We start from the raw sequence: 21,741 nt of genomic DNA, 5'->3' as shown, positions 1-21,741 counted from the left end.
CACTATGTGGGGGCATTGGCACTGTGTGGGGGCATATCTGCACTGTGGGGGCACTGGCACTGTGTGGGGGCATATCTGCACTGTGGGGGCACTGGCACAGTGTGGGGGCATATCTGTCGCTGTGGGGTCATATCTGCACTGTGGGGGCATTTATGAATCTTGCACTGTGGGGGCATTGGCACTATGTGGGGGCATTGGCACTGTGTGGGGGCATATCTGCACTGTGGGGGCACTGGCACTGTGTGGGGGCATATCTGCACTGTGGGGGCACTGGCACAGTGTGGGGGCATATCTGTCGCTGTGGGGTCATATCTGCACTGTGGGGGCATTTATGAATCTTGCACTGTGGGGGCATTTATGTATCTGGCACTGTGGGGGCATTTATCTGGCACTGTGGGGGGCATTCATTTATCTGGCACTGCGGGGGGGGGCATTTATCTGTGCACTGTGAGGGGGCATTAATGTATCTGGCACTGTGGGGGCATATCTGCGCTGTGGGGGCATTTATGTATCTGCACTGTGGGGGCATGTATGTATCTGGCACTGTGGGGGCATGTATGTATCTGGCACTGTGGGGGCATGTATGTATCTGGCACTGTGGGGGCATGTATGTATCTGGCACTGTGGGGGTATTTATGTATCTGGCACTGTGGGGGTATATCTGCACTGTGGGGGCACTTATTTATCTGGCACTGTGGGGGGCATTTATTTATCTGGCACTGTGGGGGCATATCTGGCACTGGGGCATATCTGGCACTGTGGGGGCATATCTGGCACTGTGGGGGCATATCTGGCACTGTGGGGGCATATCTGGCACTGGGGGCATTAATGTATCTGACACTGTGGGGGGCAATAATGCATCTGGCACTGGGGGCATTTATGCATCTGGCAATGTGTGGGCATTTATGTATCTGGCACTGGGGGCATTTATGTATCTGGCCCTGTGGGGGCATATCTGGCACTGTGGGGGCAATTTTATATATGGCACTGTGGGGACATATCTGGCACTGTGTGGGCATTTTTATATCTGGCACTGTGTGGGCACTTATGTATCTGGCACTCTGTGGCCATTTATGTAGCTGGCACTGCTGGGGGGGGCATGTCGCGTGTAGCTGGCACTGCTGGGGAGCATGTCGCGTGTAGCTGGCACTGCTGGGGGGCATGTCGCGTGTAGCTGGCACTGCTGGGGGGCATGTCGCGTGTAGCTGGCACTGCTGGGGGGCATGTCGCGTGTAGCTGGCACTGCTGGGGGGCTTGTCGCGTGTAGCTGGCACTGCTGGGGGGCTTGTCGCGTGTAGCTGGCACTGCTGGGGGGCTTGTCGCGTGTAGCTGGCACTGCTGGGGGGCATGTCGCGTGTAGCTGGCACTGCTGGGGGGCATGTCGCGTGTAGCTGGCACTGCTGGGGGGCATGTCGCGTGTAGCTGGCACTGCTGGGGGGCTTGTCGCGTGTAGCTGGCACTGCTGGGGGGCTTGTCGCGTGTAGCTGGCACTGCTGGGGGGCGTGTCATGTAGTGTTCCCGCTAGGCGTCTGTGGCTAGGCAATGTGTCTCAGTGCTGTGCCTGGCGCAAAGTGTATAGGAGGTTCTACCTGGTGCAGTGTGTATTAGCTGCACTACTGTGTGGTGTAATGCAAATTGCCACTATTATGTGGCCACGTACCTTCCCCACGAAGTAACTCCCCTTAATTTTTGCTGCGCGCCTTCGGCGCGCACTGTCCATTCTTTGACATATAGGTATGGGAACAACAAGCAGTATGTACATCATTTTGCCCTCCTAACTTAAAAATGTGCCCTCCCTGTGATCAGCACCATGCCCTAAAAAGTGAACACTATCATGTGTAGCTGGCACTGCTGCGGGGCATGTCATGTGTAGCTGGCACTGCTGCGGGGCATGTCATGTGTAGCTGGCACTGCTGCGGGGCATGTCGTGTATCTGGCACTATACTGGAGACATTGTGTGTAAGGAACACTACTGTGGCTATGTGTAAGGCTGCTAATTGTGTGAAAATATGTTTATAGTTTGATGATATGAAGTTATGAGGCCACGCCCACTTTTCCAGAGGCCACACCCACTTTTCCGGGAGCGCGCGCGCCTTCGGCGCGCGCATGGGGGGGTGCGCTTTTACATTTTCTCGCTCAGGGTGCTAGTAGGCCTGGAGCCGGCCCTGGATGTAATGCACGCACACTATTGCTGGCGTTGTCCGATGTTACAAATCCCAAGGAGAGTCCAATTGGGGTAAGCCATTCTGCAATGATGTTCCTCAGTTTCTGTAAGAGGTTGTCAGTTGTGTGCCTCTTCTGGAAAGCGGTGATACAAAGCATAGGCTGCCTAGGAACGAGTTGGCGTTTGCGAGATGCTGCTACTGGTGCCGCCGCTGCTGTTCTTGCTGCGGGAGGCAATACATCTACCCAGTGGGCTGTCACAGTCATATAGTCCTGAGTCTGCCCTGCTCCACTTGTCCACATGTCCGTGGTTAAGTGGACAGTGGGTACAACTGCATTTTTTAGGACACTGGTGACTCTTTTTCTGAGGTCTGTGTACATTTTCGGTATCGCCTGCCTAGAGAAATGGAACCTAGATGGTATTTGGTACCAGGGACACAGTACCTCAATCAAGTCTGTAGTTGCCTGTGAATTAACGGTGGATAACGGAAACACGTTTCTCACCGCCCAGGCTGCCAAGGCCTGAGTTATACGCTTTGCAGCAGGATGACTGCTGTGATATTTCATCTTCCTCGCAAAGGACTGTTGGACAGTCAATTGCTTACTGGAAGTAGTACAAGTGGTCTTCCGACTTCCCCTCTGGGATGACCATCGACTACCAGCAGTAACAACAGCAGCGCCAGCAGCAGTAGGCGTTACACTCAAGGATGCATCGGAGGAATCCCAGGCTGGAGAGGACTCGTCAGACTTGACAGTGACATGGCCTGCAGGACTATTGGCTTTCCTGTGTAAGGAGGAAATTGACACTGAGGGAATTTGTGGTGTGGTTTGCAGGAGCTTAGTTACAAGAGGAAGGGATTTAGTGGTCAGTGGACTGCTTCCGCTGTCTTCCAAAGTTTTTGAACTTGTCACTGACTTATGATGAATGCGCTGCAGGTGACGTATAAGGGAGGATGTTCCGAGGTGGTTAACGTCCTTACCCCTACTTATTACAGCTTGACAAAGGCAACACACGGCTTGACACCTGTTGTCCGCATTTGTGTTAAAATAATTCCACACCGAAGAGGTGATTTTTTTTTTGTAATTTGACCAGGCATGTCAATGGCCATGTTCGTCCCACGGACAACAGGTGTCTCCCCGGGTGCCTGACTTAAAAAAACCACCTCACCATCAGAATCCTCCTTGTCAATTTCCTCCTCAGCGCCAGCAACACCCATATCCTCATCCTGGTGTACTTCAACAGTGACATCTTCAATTTGACTATCAGAAACTGGACTGCGGGTGCTCCTTCCAGCACTTGCAGGGGGCGTGAAAATGGTGGAAGGCGCCACCTCTTCCCGTCCAGTGTTGGGAAGGTCAGTCATCGCAGCCGACACAATTGGACTCTCTTTGGGGATTTGTGATTTAGAAGAACGCACAGTTCTTTGCTGTGCTTTTGCCAGCTTAAGTCTTTTCATTTTTCTAGCGAGAGGATGAGTGCTTCCATCCTCATGTGAAGCTGAACCACTAGCCATGAACATAGGCCAGGGCCTCAGCCGTTCCTTGCCACTCTGTGTCGTAAATGGCATATTGGCAAGTTTACGCTTCTCCTCAGATGCTTTTAATTTTGATTTTGGGTCATTTTACTGAACTTTTGTGTTTTGGATTTTACATGCTCTCTACTATGACATTGGGCATCAGCCTTGGCAGACGACGTTGATGGCATTTCATCGTCTCGGCCATGACTAGTGGCAGCAGCTTCAGCACGAGGTGGAAGTGGATCTTGATCTTTCCCTATTTTACCCTCCACATTTTTGTTCTCCATTTTTTAATGTGTGGAATTATATGCCAGTATCAATAGCATTGGCCTACTACTATATATACTGCGAACAACTGAAATGCACCAAAGGTATGGATGGATAGTATACTTGATGACACAGAGGTAGGTAGAGCAGTGGCCTACTGTACCATACTGCTATATATTATATACTGGTGGTCAGCAAACTGTGCAAAACTGAAATGCACCACAGGTATGGATGGATAGTAAACTTGACGACACAGAGGTAGGTAGAGTAGTGGCCTACTATACCGTACTGCTATATATTATATACTGGTGGTCAGCAAACTGTGCAAAACTGAAATGCACCACAGGTATGGAAGGATAGTATACTTGACGACACAGAGGTAGGTAGAGCAGTGGCCTACTGTACCGTACTGCTATATATTATATACTGGTGGTCAGCAAACTGTGCAAAACTGAAATGCACCACAGGTATGGATGGATAGTATACTTGACGACACAGAGGTAGTTAGAGCAGTGGCCTACTGTACCGTACTGCTATATATTATATGCTGGTGGTCAGCAAACTGTGCAAAACTGAAATGCACCACAGGTATGGATGGATAGTATACTTGACGACACAGAGGTAGGTAGAGCAGTGGCCTTCTGTACCGTACTCCTATATATTATATACTGGTGGTCAGCAAAATCATGCACTGTACTCCTACTATATACTACAATGCAGCACAGATATGGAGCGTTTTGCAGGCAGAGAACGTATAATACTGGTGGTCACTGGTCAGCAAAACTCTGCACTGTACTCCTCCTATATAATACTGCTGGTCCCCAGTCCCCACAATAAAGCAGTGTGAGCACAGATATATGCAGCACACTGAGCACAGATATGGAGCGTTTTGCAGGCAGAGAACGTATAATACTGGTGGTCACTGGTCAACAAAACTCTGCACTGTACTCCTCCTATATAATACTGCTGGTCCCCAGTCCCCACAATAAAGCAGTGTGAGCACAGATATATGCAGCACATTGAGCACAGATAGTGAGCGTTTTCCAGGCAGAGAACGTATAATACTCGTGGTCACTGGTCAGCAAAACTCTGCACTGTACTCCTCCTATATAATACTGCTGGTCCCCAGTCCCCACAATAAAGCAGTGTGAGCACAGATATATGCAGCACACTGAGCACAGATATGGAGCGTTTTGCAGGCAGAGAACGTATAATACTGGTGGTCACTGGTCAACAAAACTCTGCACTGTACTCCTCCTATATAATACTGCTGGTCCCCAGTACCCACAATAAAGCAGTGTGAGCACAGATATATGCAGCACACTGAGCACAGATATGGAGCGTTTTTCAGGCAGACAACGTATACTGGTGGTCACTGGTCAGCAAAACTCTGCACTGTACTCCTCCTATATAATACTGCTGGTCCCCAGTCCCCACAATAAAGCAGTGTGAGCACAGATATATGCAGCACACTGAGCACAGATATGGAGCGTTTTTCAGGCAGACAACGTATAATACTGGTGGTCACTGGTCAGCAAAACTCTGCACTGTACTCCTCCTATAATACTGCTGGTCCCCAGAATAAAGATATTTGCACTGCAGCCCCCTGAAACAAAGTGAGAGGACGCCAGCCACGTCCTCTCACTATCATTTCCAATGCACGAGTGAAAATTGGCGGCGACGCGCGGCTCCTTATATAGAATCCGAATCTCGCGAGAATCCAACAGCGGGATGATGACGTTCGGGCGCGCTCGGGTTAACCGAGCAAGGCGGGAGGATCCGAGTCTGCCTCGGGCCCGTGTAAAAAGGTAGAAGTTCGGGGGGGTTCGGATTCCGAGGAACCGAACAAGGGCCGTTTCTAGACAATTTGGCTCCCAGTGCGAGATTTTAAAATGCGCCCCCCCCCATTGCTCTAAAAAAAAATAGCGTCCCCCCCCCACACACATAGCTATAAAAAGAAAAGCATGTGCGCGTCGAAGGCGCGCGCGCTCCCGACAAGGGTGTGAGGCCTGATTAAAATGGGCGTGGTCTCATTAAAGTGGGCATGGCCTCGTCTGATATCATCACGCCCACCACAGGAAAAAAAAATTTTTTTTAAAAGTCCCCATTTTACACATTACAGCAGGCAAGTGTCCCCATTTTACACAGCGCGGCAGGCAGGTGTCCCCATTTTACACAGCGCGGCAGGCAGGTGTCCCCATTTTACACAGCACGGCAGGCAGGTGTCCCCATTTTACACAGCGCGGCAGGCACGTGCCCCCATTTTACAAAATGCGGCAGGCAGGTATCCCCATTTTACACAGTGCGGCAGGCAGGTATCCCCATTTTACACAGTACGGCAGGCAGATATCCCCATTTTACACAGTACGCAGGCAGTTGCCCCCTTTTTACAAAGTGCGGCAGGCAGGTATCCCCATTTTACACAGGACGGCAGGCAGATATCCCCATTTTACACAGTACGCAGGCAGGTGCCCCCATTTTACACAGTGCGGCAGGCAGGTGTCAAGTGGGGGGGGAAGGAAGGGGGAGAGAGAGAGATACTACTTACATCTTCCCGCTCTTCGGGTCCGGCCGCCTCACGTCCCTCGCGCCGGCCGCCTCCTCCTTCCAGGCGTATCTCCTCTCCTCCCTCTTCCCGAGCGCTCCTGCTTTGGGGGGCGGGGCTTCGTGGAATGACGTGTTTGCGTCGTGACGTCACGACGCAAACGCGTCATTCCGCGAAACTCTGCCCCCCCAGCAGGAGCGCTCGGGAAGAGGGAGGAGAGGAAATAAGGACACACAAAGTGTGCACGGCTCGCCCGCCGCTAGAAACTTCACTGAACCGAACCCGCTCATCACTAGTTATTACTTCAATCAAAACAGCATCAAATGCTTCCTTATATGTTCATACCAAGCATTGTAGATTTTTTATATAAACAGCTGGTCATAAGTTGTTGTTGACAACCCACGTGTACTGATTGTGTATGCATGCCCAGCGGTCAGGAGACCACCAGTCACCATATCGACTCCTGGATCCCGGCATCAGGATTGCCAATGGGGGAGGGGGGGGGGGGGGAGAGTGCAACAAGCCCCTTGAGGGCTTGCTGCACTCGCCACGCTGCGGGCTCAGTGGCGAGCTGAGCTCGCCATGGGTTCTATTCCCACACTATGGGTGTCGTGCACACCAAGGAGTGGGAATAGTCCCTGCTAGTCAGCATGCCTACTGTTGGGATTCTAAGGGGGCGTGTAAGGGGATGTTTTGTGATTGGCAGTCTCCTGACCGCCGGTCACATAACTGCATCCCATTGAGGGTTGATGCCATTAATATGTTAGTATTGCAAGAATGTGGTGGTTAGTAATTCATATGAAGTAATTTATCCATTTATCTTTTGCGACATCAATTGGCTCTGCAGAATATCTCAGTCAGACATATGACATCCAATAGCACAACTCTCAGAATATAGAGAGTAATTCCACCCAGTAGTGATAATATTGAATGGGGTATTATGGGTGCTCAATCAGAATCATATGGGTCTGGTTAGCAGTCCAGGTATAGTCTCAATAGATTCCTCAAATATAGATTTAACAGTGAATAACCTTCATACCCAGTAGAGGGCCTAATTCAGTAAGGATTGCAAATTCTGCTAATTTACAGAATTTGCAATCCATTGGATCGCATGCTGGGGGCTGCCCATCGCAGGGTAAGGCTACCTAGCATGCTGACCGGTACCTCCCCCGTTCAACAAGCAGAAATTGCGAACGCATCGCAATTTCTGCTTGTGAGCAGAAACTGAGAATGGCTCCTGCCAGCGCAGCTTAGCTGGAGGCCCGCAGCCATGTTCTTGATCACGGCAGCTGCGTGTGACGTCACACAGCCACCATGATCAGGCTCCCAACATGCCCCAGTTTGTGCCGCACTGCACCTGTTTGGCCACCTCCCTCCCCGCAATGCTCTGTCTCCTCCCTGGAAATGGAGCATTACCTCCCACCCACCACAGTGACCACCTCTGCCTGATTGACAGGCTGAGGTGATCGCTTTTTCTGCGGCCCCTCACAGAAAAAGCGGGCGCATGTGCAGGACGGGCACTGCGCAAGTGCCTGCATCTTTTTCTCATTATTTGTGGTTGGACCGTACACTGAGAACCAACCTGAATTAGGCCCAGAGCAGGGGCGGATTGGCCCACCAGGACACCATGACAAATGCCGATGGACCGGTCCCATACCCTCCTCAGCCAGGCTGATTCACACTCAGACTGGGCTGGCTTACACTGCTTCCAGTACTTGCAGTTCATTGGAACAGAATCCAGAAGTTAGGCTAGAAAGGACTTCCAGGTGACACTAGGCCTGAAAAGTGGTAAAGCTGTTCTACCAACGGGGGACCTGGAGAAAGTTAACCAGCCCTGCAGAATTCTCTCCCTGGCCCCGGCCAAAGGTGTCTTCAATGATCCTGTCTCAGGAGCAGCAGCATAGCGATGGTCGGAACCGGGTTCACTATACTGGCCGCCACCTTAGCTCCCACACTCTCACTGAATTGGCTAGAGCAGCAACTGAGCACTGAAGGGGACCCGGCAGAGAGGTTATTTTTAATTACATTATTTGCATTATCATGTTGATGTAATGGTTATGGCGTCCCCAGTCACATTGTATGGTTTGGGGACTGGACAGGAGCAGAACGTACCTTGTTCTCAGGATGCCAGCTGATCAGGCAGCACTCACAGCCAGCTTTGTAGCAGCATATGCATAAAGTTGCAGGTAAACATTAACATAGCGTAAAGCAAAGAAGGCCCCAACTGTGTCTATCTCAGAATCAGGACCTCTGAGGAGTAACCCCTCCCTCTTAATAGACCCCTGCCCCTCAACAGACTCTGCCCCCATTAGGGCTGCTTCCATAAATTTCCCGGGCTGGTGTTCGATCCCAATCCACCCCTGGACCAGATGTCCATTTTCAGAAAACTTTCCAATTTCTTCCCGAGTCAGTACAAGCTGAGTGGGGAATAGACTGGGGAATAGATTGGGAAGTACAGTACTGACTGGGGAATAGATTGGGAAGTACAGTACTGACTGGGGAATAGATTGGAAAGTACAGTACTGACTGGGGAATAGATTGGGAAGTACAGTACTGACTGGGGAATAGATTGGGAAGTACAGTACTGACGGGAATAGATTGGGAAGTACAGTACTGACTGGGGAATAGATTGGGAAGTACAGTACTGACTGGGGAATAGATTGGGAAGTACAGTACTGACTGGGGAATAGATTGGGAAGTACAGTACTGACTGGGGAATAGATTGGGAAGAGCTCTGCAATACTTGGAATAAACAAAGAATCATTTGTTGCTGCTTGGATTTAAGTAATAACTTGTTGAAATCAGAAACTGTGACTAACAACATCTGCTGCTATTTGGATATAATTAATGTCTGTTGCTATTTGGATATAAGAAACAAATTAATTGTTGAGGTTGTCTGGAAACTGTTACAAAACAACTTATGCTTTAAACACTAACCAGCTATATCAGCAATGCTTGAAGCTAATAATTAAATAACTATCTGTTGTTGTTAAGATAAAAACAATCCTAGGTGATAATTGGATATGGCTGCTTTGATATGCCTGGTTATAATTAATACATGATTGCTGGAGGTTGATTGATAAAAAATGCAAACATTGTTGTAAAGATAAGAATATAATTGGTAGATAATATGTTATCCATATTATTTTCCATATAACAATCAGAAGCTGTGAAATATTAATACACAAAGCTGCTTTCAGATTTGTATTTTATATTTTATTATTTTTTATTTATTCATTTTTGTAAAATGTGCAACACCAGCTGCATGTATTAGTGTATGTAATAAATGTTTTGTTTTGTTCTTAAATTAATATTTTATTCTGTGTATATGTACAAGTTAACTCTCTCTTTTGAGTGGCAGTGTTTCAAATATTTTTCTGTAGACTGAGGTCCTACTTTGACGGAGAATCAAAGGCCTTAAGGAGAGGGAAATTTGGTTTGGTTTACTTGTAGGAATGTAGAAGAATATTCCCCATGTGGGGTGGGAGAAATGGGTTTTTGGGAATGAGGGTAGAGAGGTTGGTTTTGAAAGTCATGGGCCAGGGATATATCTTGACAGTCATGAAATGACATAACATTAGCCAGTAAGCTACTGTATGTAGAAGATGAGAGACTACAACACACAAGGATTGTGTAGAAAAACCAGGCAGTGGTGGAAGAAGTAAAAGGGGAATTATCTTCTGAGGTATGACTCATAGGAGTCAGAGTGATATTAATGGGCAAAACAAAATTACTTGGATCATTGAAGATGGTGTAGAAGCTTTCTCAACAAATCTCGAACACAGTATTAGCAGCTATGTATACGCAAGATAACTGATCACAATATAAAATCACTGTGAATGTAGGACCGAGGAGTTAAAGCGATCAATTATTATACTTTTAAAAATATAGGCAACACTTTTTCACAGCATCAAGAAATGAATCAAGAAAGTACAAAAATAGATTACAAGCCAAGGGTTAATTAGGAGCAAATAACAGGCTTCACCCTCATGAATTTATTTATTTCTGTGTAACTGCAGTTTTTTTTTACATATACAGGATATTGCCATACATGTCAATACTTAATACTTGATAGTATTTGGAGACCTTTGACCTCCCTGGTGTCTTTGCAGGAGAAGAATGATCCCAATTCAGAATTCAATATGAAGAACCTTCTGGTAACAATGCATAACCTGTTTTTAGCAGGAATAGAAACGGTGGCCACTACCCTGCGTTATGCAGTACTTATCTTACTGAGGTACCCTGAGATACAAGGTAAGTAGATAATATAGCAATTAAACAAAGATGTAGGACAAGTACAACCACCCATTGGGGCTGATGCAGAGTTGAATGTATACCTGAAATTGGACACACATGGGCAATTAAGAGTCATATATTTAGAATGCATCTACAGTTATGAATAAAGGGTGGAACTGTGCTGCATAACATGGTGTTCTCATGGAGGCAAAGTCCCGTTCTGTTCATGCAAATTAGACTTTTGTACTGTAGATGTAGGGAAAAAATAACACAGTACAGTTGCAGATGGTAGTCTGCAGTCATTTGGGGGCTGGGAGGGGGTAGCGATGGCAGCTGTTTCACAAAACATTTTGTGGCAGTGCTAAGACCAGGTCTCTGTCTTCCATTGTAGATTTGCTGGCCTCTTAGACAAGGCTGAGACAGACAGCCTGCATGACCTCATAGATCACTCAGCTGGCTGATGGTGTCGCAAGTGATCTGATGTTGCATCCTCAGACGCAGCACTGGATCACATTTTCATCACACATGCATGGAGGAGAAAGTCTACTTATACCTGTCGCTTCCTGCTTTTCCATATCTAAGCATCACCTTCTGCTTAAAAGTAAGCAGCAGCGATATCGATTATATCAACATCATTATTGTTGACACTTGCAAAATACTGTATTGTCCTTGACAGAATGTTAACATTGGAAAAGGGATAGGTTTGGCATTAGGGTTAGCAAATGTTAGGGTTAGCATTAGGGATAGGGTTGGTCATACTGTTAGCAGTAGGGTTAGGGTTAGGGTTAGCCTTAGAGGTAAGGCTATGGTTAGGATTTGTATTAGCTTTAGCGTTAGCATGAACATTAGGGTTAGGGAGAGAATTGTGAAATATTAACAATGTTAACATTACAGCAGTGTTGACATTATGAATAAGTCAACATACAGTATTTAATTTGAACATTGCAACTATGATGACATTCTCATGCCAACTTATGTTTGTCAACTTTGTGAATGTCAACATAATTCAGTGCAATAAAATTCTCATAAATCAATGCACCTACCGCTTGCTATTAGCCATAACAGAGCAATGACTTTGGAAGCAAAAGCTTACATTTTTTTCATATTGTTTTAAGGATATTTCTTACTCTGAGCTTGGGTATTATTTAAAAAAATAGTTTATTAATAATAATTTAGAACCTAATGATTTTTTTTTCAGTCCGCTTCAGATTACTATGGTGAATGTGCATATACAAAATAATAATAATAATAATAATAATAATTATTATTATTATTATTATTATTATTCAGACTTACCTTCATAGACTATTCTACCCAACTAGCTCCCCATTATGCAGACCACACATAACTTTCATATGTTCTCTTTCTATGCTCAAACAACCCCCTGACTGCAGGGAACCTCTTTCCTCTCTGCCTGTCTGTTAAACCTAGTTTTGATTTTTTTACTGATTTGTTCTTAATTGTATATTTTTTCATATTTTAAATTAGAGATTTGCGCAGAGTCTCATGTTTTGATTCTGGTTCTAATTTCATCATCGTGTTTTGGTTCGGAATTCAGATTTAAATCCAAATCTTGAGTTTTGGATTTCTTAACAATGGTAAAAACAGGTAAAATCATGTAATTTTGCAATCCAAAATCCGAAATTTGGATTTAAAATTTAAATTCCAAACCGCAGGAGGATTCAAACTGGGACTCATTGTGGTTTGGATCTCCTCAGGAAATTGGGTTTAGATCCGCGATATTCGGGTGGGTTCTGATTTTTAAAGATACTAATCATATCTTTCTCTTTTTTAAATAGACTTGAGAAAAGACTGTGTAACTTGTTAATTAAACCCTCTATTGCATAATTTAACATGTAAAAATGTATTTACTGCATTATGCAGCTAAACTTCATGAAGAGATTGATCGAGTTATTGGAAGAGATCGAGTTCCAAATATGGATGACCGGTTCCACATGCATTTTACACAGGCTGTGATTCACGAGGTTCAAAGGTTTGGTGATGTTCTTCCTCTAAACTTGCCACATATGGTTACAAAAGACACCCAGTTTAAAGGATATCTTCTCCCCAAGGTATGGTCTGAACCTCTAATTGTTTATTTTCCCTGCAGTCTGTAACCAGACTGTACTTACTAAAATCAGTAATGCCATTAAAAAGATGTCCATGTTGTAAAAGCTATATGTTTCTCAGGTTTTAAATGTTGATTCTTGGAAGTTTACTCCACTGAAAATGCATTTCCCTTTCTTGAAAGTTTTCTTGTTCTCTAGACAAAGGGGAAAGATGAACTTAAAGTAATTTATGGTATGAAACAATATTATTTTTTAACATATTAGGTATGAAGAATAAATAGAGAACAATTCACAGATAAATTAGAGGAATTTAATGAATTTTGTGATGAGCCTTTACTAAGATTAATTTGAGTAAGACACACTAAAAAGGATTGGGAATGCCTCTTTTGGTTAAGGTATTCACTACCCCTACAAAAGCTTTCTTTTATCACATTAATCCTAATGTGTACATTGGAAGGTTTAAGTAACATTAGAAAACATTACTTCTTTTTTCTTTAATCTTATAATGCAAAAAGAAGAAATTATTTCCAGATAACACTAAGTATCACTATTTATTTTTTATTTATATTGTATTAAAAGAGTACGTGGAATCTCTGAACTCTTTAGTGCTACTAGACATCTGGGCTATTGTACTGCCCCAATTTTTTTGTTTTTGCTACAATGATGGTAATAATAATAATAATAATAATAATAAAACGTGTACAATAAACCAATTGCATAGTAATTAAAATATATAGTGAAAACAGTTACATTCAGGTTACAATAAATACTGTAACAATTAGTGTTTATAAATGTACAAAAATATGAGAAACCGCAACATGCAGAACTTCTCTTAATATTAAACTGCTCATGAAGAATAAATTCTAATTACTATGTAAGCGATATTCATAGCTACTACAAATTTATAATGCATAATCTGATAGTTTTACCAAATACACGTCTTAAGGAATAATTATAGAAAACATCTAAGATTAAGTGCTTCATTTAACCGCTTCAGGTGCTCGGTATTTAATTTAAAGATCCACTTGGACTCAACCTGTAGTAATTTCTTTGCCCAATCTCTACCTCTCAATGAATACGGAACATGGGGCCTAATTCAGACCTGATCGTAGCAGCAATTTTGTTAGCAGATGGGCAAAACCATGTGTCTATTCTGAACACCTCACACCTCACAATATTGATTTTAGGCAAAAAGGTTGCACCGAGGTTGCTGGATGACTAAGCTAAGTGACACAAGTGGACAACATAAAACCTGGCCCATCTAGGAGTGGCACTGCAGTGTCAGATAGGAGGGCAGATATAAAAAAGGCCCCAAACAGCACATCATGAAAAGAAGAAAAAGAATTGCAATGAGGTAGTTGTATGACTAAGCCAAGTGACACAAACAATTGGCCCATCTAGGCGTGGCACTACAGTGGCAGACAGGAGGGCAGATATAAAAAAAGGCCCCAAACAACACATCATGCAAAGAAAAAAAAGAATTGCAATGAGGTTGATGTATGACTAAGCTAAGCGACACAACCACCTGGCCCATCTAGTAGTGTCATGTAGTGGCTGAATGTTGAGAGAGGGCCGCAATTGTTTGGTCCACTAACAGCATCTGCAGCATGCTCCAGTCACTTTTAAAAAAATCTGCAATTGGTGGACTTATACAGCAGTACCCCAGGACTAATACAGCAGTACCCCTGGACTCATATGGCAGTGTCACACAGGATGGCACTTTTCAAAAACTAGGCCACAAACAGCACCTCATGCAAAGATGTCGAAGAGGTGCAATGAGGTAACTGTATGACTAAGCCAAGTGACACAAACAATTCCAACTGGAATTATATGTCCAAATCACTGGAATTATATGTCCAAATCACTGGAATTAATTGGCAAATTCACTGGAATTATACGTCCAAATCACTGGAATTAATTGGCAAGATCACTGGAATTATACGTCCAAATCACTGTAATTTGCAAAATCACTGTAATTAATAATTATACGTCCAAATCACTGGAATTATTGGCAAAATCACTGTAATTATACATCCAAATCACTGGAATTAATTGGCAAGATCACTGGAATTAGTAATTATACATCCAAATCACTGGAATTAATTGGCAAGATCACTGGAATTAATAATTATACATCCAAATCACTGGAATTAAATGGCAAAATCTCACTATCGCCTGCCTAGTGAAGTGGAATCTAGATGGGATTTGGTACCACCGGGGACACAATACCTCCATCAATTGTCTAAATCCCACTGCACTAATGGCGGATACCGGATGCATGTCTAACACCAACATAAGTGTCAAGGCCTCAATTATGAGGGCTTCTATCATCATGTGAAGCTGAACCACTAATCATGAACATAGGCCAGGGCCTCAGCCGTTCCTTGCCACTCCATGTCGTAAATGGCATATTGGCAAGTTTATGTTTCTCCTCAGACCATTTAAATTTCTTTTTTTGGGTATTTTTACTGAACTTTGACTTTTTGGATTTTACATGCCCTCTACTATCACAATGGGCATCGGCCTTGGCAGACGACATTGATGGCATTTCATCATCTATGTCATGGCTAGTGGCAGCAGCTTCAGCACTAGAAGGAAGTGTTTCTTGATCTTTCCCTATTTTATCCTCCACATTTTTGTTCTCCATTATTTTTCTGGAGTTATATAACACAATATACAGAACAAGAGAGCGTACCCCTACACCTCACAGGGCAAACACTAAAAATGATTTGGATTAAATATTAATAACTCCTTTATTTGGAGTAAATAATATACAGCACAGGACAGCACCACTGAAATGATATGGCAGCACCACTGGACTGGATTTATACAGAATTATATTGACTTATATGGAATTATACGGCAGGATAATTTTGTGTAATAGTACTGCGCTATGTATACATACGTTATAGCAGCTCCTTAAGGAAATAACAATTTAAACAATTTAAAAGGAGCGCTTGACTATAATTTGAATGCTCATACCTGTAAAAAAGAAACTAGGGCCCTCATTCCGAGTTGATCGGTCGCAAGGCGAATTTAGCAGAGTTACACACGCTAAGCCGCCGCCTACTGGGAGTGAATCTTAGCTTCTTAAAATTGCGACCGATGTATTCGCAATATTGCGATTACTAACTACTTAGCAGTTTCAGAGTAGCTTCAGACTTACTCTGCCTGTGCGATCAGTTCAGTGCTTGTCGTTCCTGGTTGACGTCACAAACACACCCAGCGTTCGCCCAGGCACTCCCACCGTTTCTCCGGCCACTCCTGCGTTTTTTCCGGAAACGGTAGCGTTTTCAGCCACACGCCCCTGAAACGCCGTGTTTCCGCCCAGTAACACCCATTTCCTGTCAATCACATTACGTTCGCCGGAGCGATGAAAAAGCCGTGAGTAAAATTACTTTCTACATAGCAAAGTTACTTGGTGCAGTCGCAGTGCGAACATTGTGCATGCGTACTAAGCGGATTTTCATTGCGATGCGATGAAAAATACCGAGCGAACAACTCGGAATGAGGGCCTAGGTTAGTAAAAATGTTACAGCTCTTTTGTGACTATTTAAAAAGAGATGGGGTTTTGTGGTTTAATATAGTCCATTTTTTTGTTAAAGCCTCCGGGATTTGCTGTCCTTGCTTTCCCTACCTGAGGTGCCGACTGTGATAGTTCTGGTATCCACTTAGCCTAATCGGCTGTGATGCCCGCAATTAATGGCTCCTGTGCCGCTGCGGCTAGTGGCTCTCGTACTGCTGCGGCTCCGGCTCTGGCTGAGTTTCCTCCGTGAGCAGCATAACTGTTTATATGGCAGGATAACTGGAACTCTATGGCAGTATCACGGGAATTATATGGCAGTATCACAAGAATTATACACCAGTATTCTGAGAATTATACGGCAATTTCACGGGAATTATACGCCAGTATCACGGGAATTATACAGCAGTAACACTGGATATGTGGCAGCAGAGGATACCACTGTGACTGGTATCCTCTGCTGCTGCACAAGACACTTCCCCTGGTCTAATGTAGGACAACACAGCACCACTGAAAGGGACTTATACAGCTACACTGGATATATGGCAGCAGAGGACACCATCACTGTGACTGGTCACTGGACTGATGCTGCACAAGACACTACCCCTGGTCTGATGCAAGACAACACAGCAAAAATGCAAGGGACTTATACAGCAGCCAGCAGCACTGGGGACATATAGCAGCAGAGGACACCAACACTGTGACTGGCTGGACTGATGCAGCATAAGACACTGACTACACTGGAATGGACTGAGCAGCACAACACAGCACAAGACTCGCCACTCCACTTTCCCGCCCCCACACAGACACTGAGGACGGAGACACGTACTTTAACTACACTCTCCGAGACTGGAGTGAAAATTGCCGCAACGCACGGCTCCTTATATGGAATTCAAATCCTGTGAGAATCCGGCAGCAGGATGATGACATTTTGCCTCGTTCAGGTTTCCGAGTCAGGCAGGAAAACCCGAGCCTGGCTCGGATCCGGACTCGAATGGTGAAGTTCGGTACGGTTCGGTTCTCTGAGAACCGAACCCGCTCATCTCTAGTACAAACTGGGAGCATGGATAGCTTTGGATGGAAGCTATCGCGTTTGAGTAAATTATTCCTGTCTGTAAATTTAGCATAAAGACTAGTACCAACCACACCACCCTGTACTGTAATACAAATATCCAAGAAATTGATTTGGTTATAATTTGCCTCCATAGCAAATTTGATGGGACTATCGGTAACATTGTGCTGATCAATGATGGAAATTAGTTTTGCCTCATCACCCACCCCCCACCAAAAAAAAAAAATCAGCACATCATCTATGTAGCACTGATATAGCCATAATTGGGATGATATTACGTTGTCTTGTAGGAAAATTTCTCCTTCTACCTCCCACATAAAGGCATTAGCGAATGCTGGTGCTACAGCAGATCCCATAGCACAACCGGTTCACTGAATGTAGAAGTTTTTATCATAAAGAAAATAATTATGTGAGAGGGTAAACTCAAGTAATGACAGAAAAAACCCAATGTCTGGGCCTGTATACACAGGGATATTTGTTATAAGAAGTTTGACTGCTGCTAACCTCGCCCCAGGGGGGATACAAGTATACAGGCTCATCACATCAATGGAGGCCAAAACAACTTTTTGTGACAAAGTCCCCATTTCATCAAATTTTTGTAACAATGTTGACGTATCTTTCAGATGTGTAGGGGTGTTTTGAATACAGGGTTGAAGAAAACTGTCACAGTATACCGAAACGGCTTCACATAAAGATCCCCTGGAAGATATCATAGGTCTACCAGGGGGGTTAACTGCATCTTTATATAATTTGGGTATAACATAAAATACAGGTGCTTTACTTATTGCTGGTGGTATAACATTTGCTGTAACAGCCTCTGCCAATAAACCATCTAATTCCTTTTTAAATCTATTGGTGGGGTCAACTCTAAGGCTGCCATATGTATTGCCATCAGATAATAACCAAACACATTCTGTTCTATATTGAGCAATATCCAAAACAACAATCCACCCACCCTTGTCAGCATTTCTGATAACAATGTCTTCCCTTTTACTCAAGTTCTTAAGCATCTCAAATTCTTCCTTTGATAAATTTGGGTACTTTATATCATGTACCACATTGTGTGCTGTTTCCAGCATTTGGCTGAATGTCTTAATACAGTGGTTCTCAAACTGTGTGCCGTGGCACCATTTGGGTGCCTCAGGACACTTGCAGAGGTGCCCTGGGTTGTTGATCCAGGACCAATTAAAATTATTTATGTTCAGTGTAACAGGCAAAACCAGTGCTGGTGGCTGCTAATCATAAAATATGTGGACAAACAGAAGCAAATCCTGTCCCTCACCACACAATTAAACCTAAGGATGACATATTAACAGAATTTACTAAATGTAATATTTCTCTCTAAATTTATTTTTAAGAAACTTTTGCCCATGGGGTAGTGTTAAAAAAAACCTCTGATATTCTAGGGCGCCGTAATTCAAAAAAGTTTGAGGACCACTGGCTTAATAGATGGATTTAGTGTGTTAGGTTCAAATGTTGATCGAGAGCCAGAGTAGCTATATATAATATAAATAAATATATATATATATATATATATATACTGTATAAAGTGTTAAAATGGTCCACATTTATTGTTGACCTGAACTAGAGGAAACATGTTGGCATATTAGAAGCAAACTATTAGGCACTGCACAGCATCCTTGCCCTAGTACCTATTAAAATTATTTATTCTTGCTCCTTCATTTTATGCCAAAAATTAAGACCCACCAGGTTGGGTGATGTTGATGACCCATGGGTAGGCAGAATCAGGCAAGCCCTTACTGTAAAGGAACATATGGCAATTGTGTATCACTATAGCTATTATTCTGATGCACCCTCTCACTTAACAAGTCCAGGAAACCAACAAACCAGAGAAATAACCACAAAGTCAGGGAAGTCAGATTAGTATGAGTAGATAGGACCCAGTCTGGGAAGCTCTGGTTGATAATAATTTGTCATTAATAATACTTAACTTATACCCAAACTCCCATTGGACAGATACTGCCTATTTAACTAAGCATACTTGTGGCCCATAGTTCATCACACAATTTGTCACAGTCTTGAGTTGCTACCCATGTCAGGCTTAGAAATCCTTCTTCCAATCATTTGCATCTACCTCTGATCACCAGCAAATAATATGGCAAACATGCATCTTTTCCCTGGCATTTAAAAAACATGTCCTTGCTTAACTTTACATGTGTTAAATTGCAACCATTGATTGATTGTCACCCATCCAACCACAGACAGTCATAAGTGACTGCATGTTTTGGGCATGCACAGTGTAAATTCATGTAAGACATGCTTCTAAAACCAGCATAATAATTTCTCTGCTTGAGTCCCTTAGAGACTTTTATATACAATCTGTATTTGATGATGTGCCATCTATTGATACATGTCTCTAGGTTACCGTAATTAAAATCATATTCCCCCAGGGCACAGAAATCTACCCTCTGCTCTGCACCGTTCACCGTGACCCCAAATGTTTCTCTACTCCATACAAATTCAACCCCAACCACTTCTTGAATGAGGATGGCAAGTTTCAAAAGAACGATGCCTTAATGGCTTTCTCGGCAGGTAAGTCTCTTCATAACAAACAGAATCTAAACCTTATGGGCATGAAAAAAATAAAACATTTCATCCATCTCATCGTCTGTCTTATAAGATAACTGATAAATTCCCATCACACAGAACACAGTCTGTTGAACAAAGTAGACCTACATGAGGAATTTCTAGTACTGATACAATCTCTCAGCATAATGTATGTTTAAGGTTATACATAGAAGAAAGTTTTATATCTTTCATTCCTCAAGATCACTAACAATCAAAGACATTTTGTAAATTAATTATTTTGTTATCTTTATTGGGAACATGATTATTTGTTACAGGAAAACGGGTCTGCCCTGGGGAAAGCCTGGCTCGAATGGAAATTTTTATTTTCCTCACCACCATCTTGCAGCACTATAAATTGACTTCGAAGACTGAATTCACTGAGTCCGATATTGCTCCAAAAATGGCTGGGTTTTTAAATGCCCCTATCCACTATGAGCTATCATTTGTACCTCGCTAGAGATGATGTACACTGAACAATCAAGTAGACTATTGCGAATGGTCACAGCTATTTCAAGTCAATAATGGAAACCTCTATTTTTATTAAGTTTATGCTACCGTATATTGTAGGAGTTGAATAAGAAAACTGTAAGAGTATACTTTAAGTCACCATTGCAAATCTCTGACTATATTTAAGATTAATAAACATTATAGTAAACTTAAAACAGTGTTTAATATAGTAATCCTTTTTACTGTATGACTGCTTAATATACAGACTAAAATGAATGTTACAGTGAGGCTGGTGTTATGATGAAATGAGTCATTTGTATTTTTTTGCTAAAAAAATATCTGGTGATACCATAAGCAACATGTGTGAATTGTATGGGTGATAGAAAGATGGAACACTGTAAAGTAATAGTGTAAATTTGTGTAATGTTCTCTATTTTTTTCCCACCAGACCAGAATAGGTAGACCACTGCCTCCCCTCATGGCCATTACACTGTGCCTCATTTCAGTTATACTGTCCCAAAACATGGTCAAATATTGAGGCACTTAGTGTGGTCATATTCCTGAGTTTAAAGGGCACACCAGCAGCTGAAATTCATTGCCAACTCACCAAGATATATGGAGATAATGTCATGTCACCGAAACAGGTTTTGGGTTGCGGCATGCCATGGAAACAGGTTTTGGGTTGCGGCATGCCACGGAAACAGGTTTTGGAAAATGGATCGCGGTATGTGATGGAAACAGGTTTTGGGAAATGTGTCGCAGCACCTGTAAATCTGCTAGTTATCTGGGATTTTTTTCTGATTCTGGCGGAAAAAAATAATCCTGGTAACTCCTGGTTTCAGGGCTACTTGGATAGCCCCAGGGGTCAATTACCCTTAGTTTTCTACTGTACAACAGCTAATTGAATTATGGCTTATATATATTATAAAATTTATCTCCATAGATATGTAAAGAACATCACTAATCAGTGACAGATAAATACATAGGGCCTGATTAAAAGTTGTACAATATTGTACAGCTGCAAGGAAGTGACTGTCCAATACCATGCAGCTAATATGCAAATGCAGCAGGAGGCGTCTGGTGTAAATAGATGCCTACTGACTGCTTCCGTGATCCGCTGGTGCATCTCAAGATGCACCATCAGATTACTTTGCATGACCATCGGTCATCTGAGTAACCTTCGGGCCTTTAACCGAAAACACAGCATAAGCAGCAGAGTCACAATCATAGCTCACCCACTCACTGTATATACTGTAAATCTCAACTGGCTGAACAGACGTTATTGGATTACACAATGTTTGCATAGTGTTAGG

The 21,741-nt window shown here is 43.5% G+C and overlaps 1 protein-coding gene across 1 annotated transcript in view; it reads left to right on the top strand.

The window, feature by feature from the left end:
- Positions 1 to 20,643, top strand: part of LOC134949278 (cytochrome P450 2G1-like) — a 108,239-nt gene extending 87,596 nt beyond the window's left edge. The window contains exons 6-9 of the mRNA XM_063937773.1: positions 10,605 to 10,746; positions 12,613 to 12,800; positions 19,804 to 19,945; positions 20,257 to 20,643. Coding sequence (XP_063793843.1) covers positions 10,605 to 10,746; positions 12,613 to 12,800; positions 19,804 to 19,945; positions 20,257 to 20,438 — 654 coding nt within the window. The 3' untranslated portion in view covers positions 20,439 to 20,643. The remainder of the gene's footprint in view (positions 1 to 10,604; positions 10,747 to 12,612; positions 12,801 to 19,803; positions 19,946 to 20,256) is intronic.
- Positions 20,644 to 21,741: the final 1,098 nt, after the last annotated feature.

Source organism: Pseudophryne corroboree, chromosome 8, assembly GCF_028390025.1.
Source record: "Pseudophryne corroboree isolate aPseCor3 chromosome 8, aPseCor3.hap2, whole genome shotgun sequence".
Lineage (NCBI taxonomy): Eukaryota > Metazoa > Chordata > Amphibia > Anura > Myobatrachidae > Pseudophryne > Pseudophryne corroboree.
The sequence above is the reverse complement of the archived record's forward strand: the minus strand, read 5'-3'. Positions and strand labels throughout refer to the sequence as shown.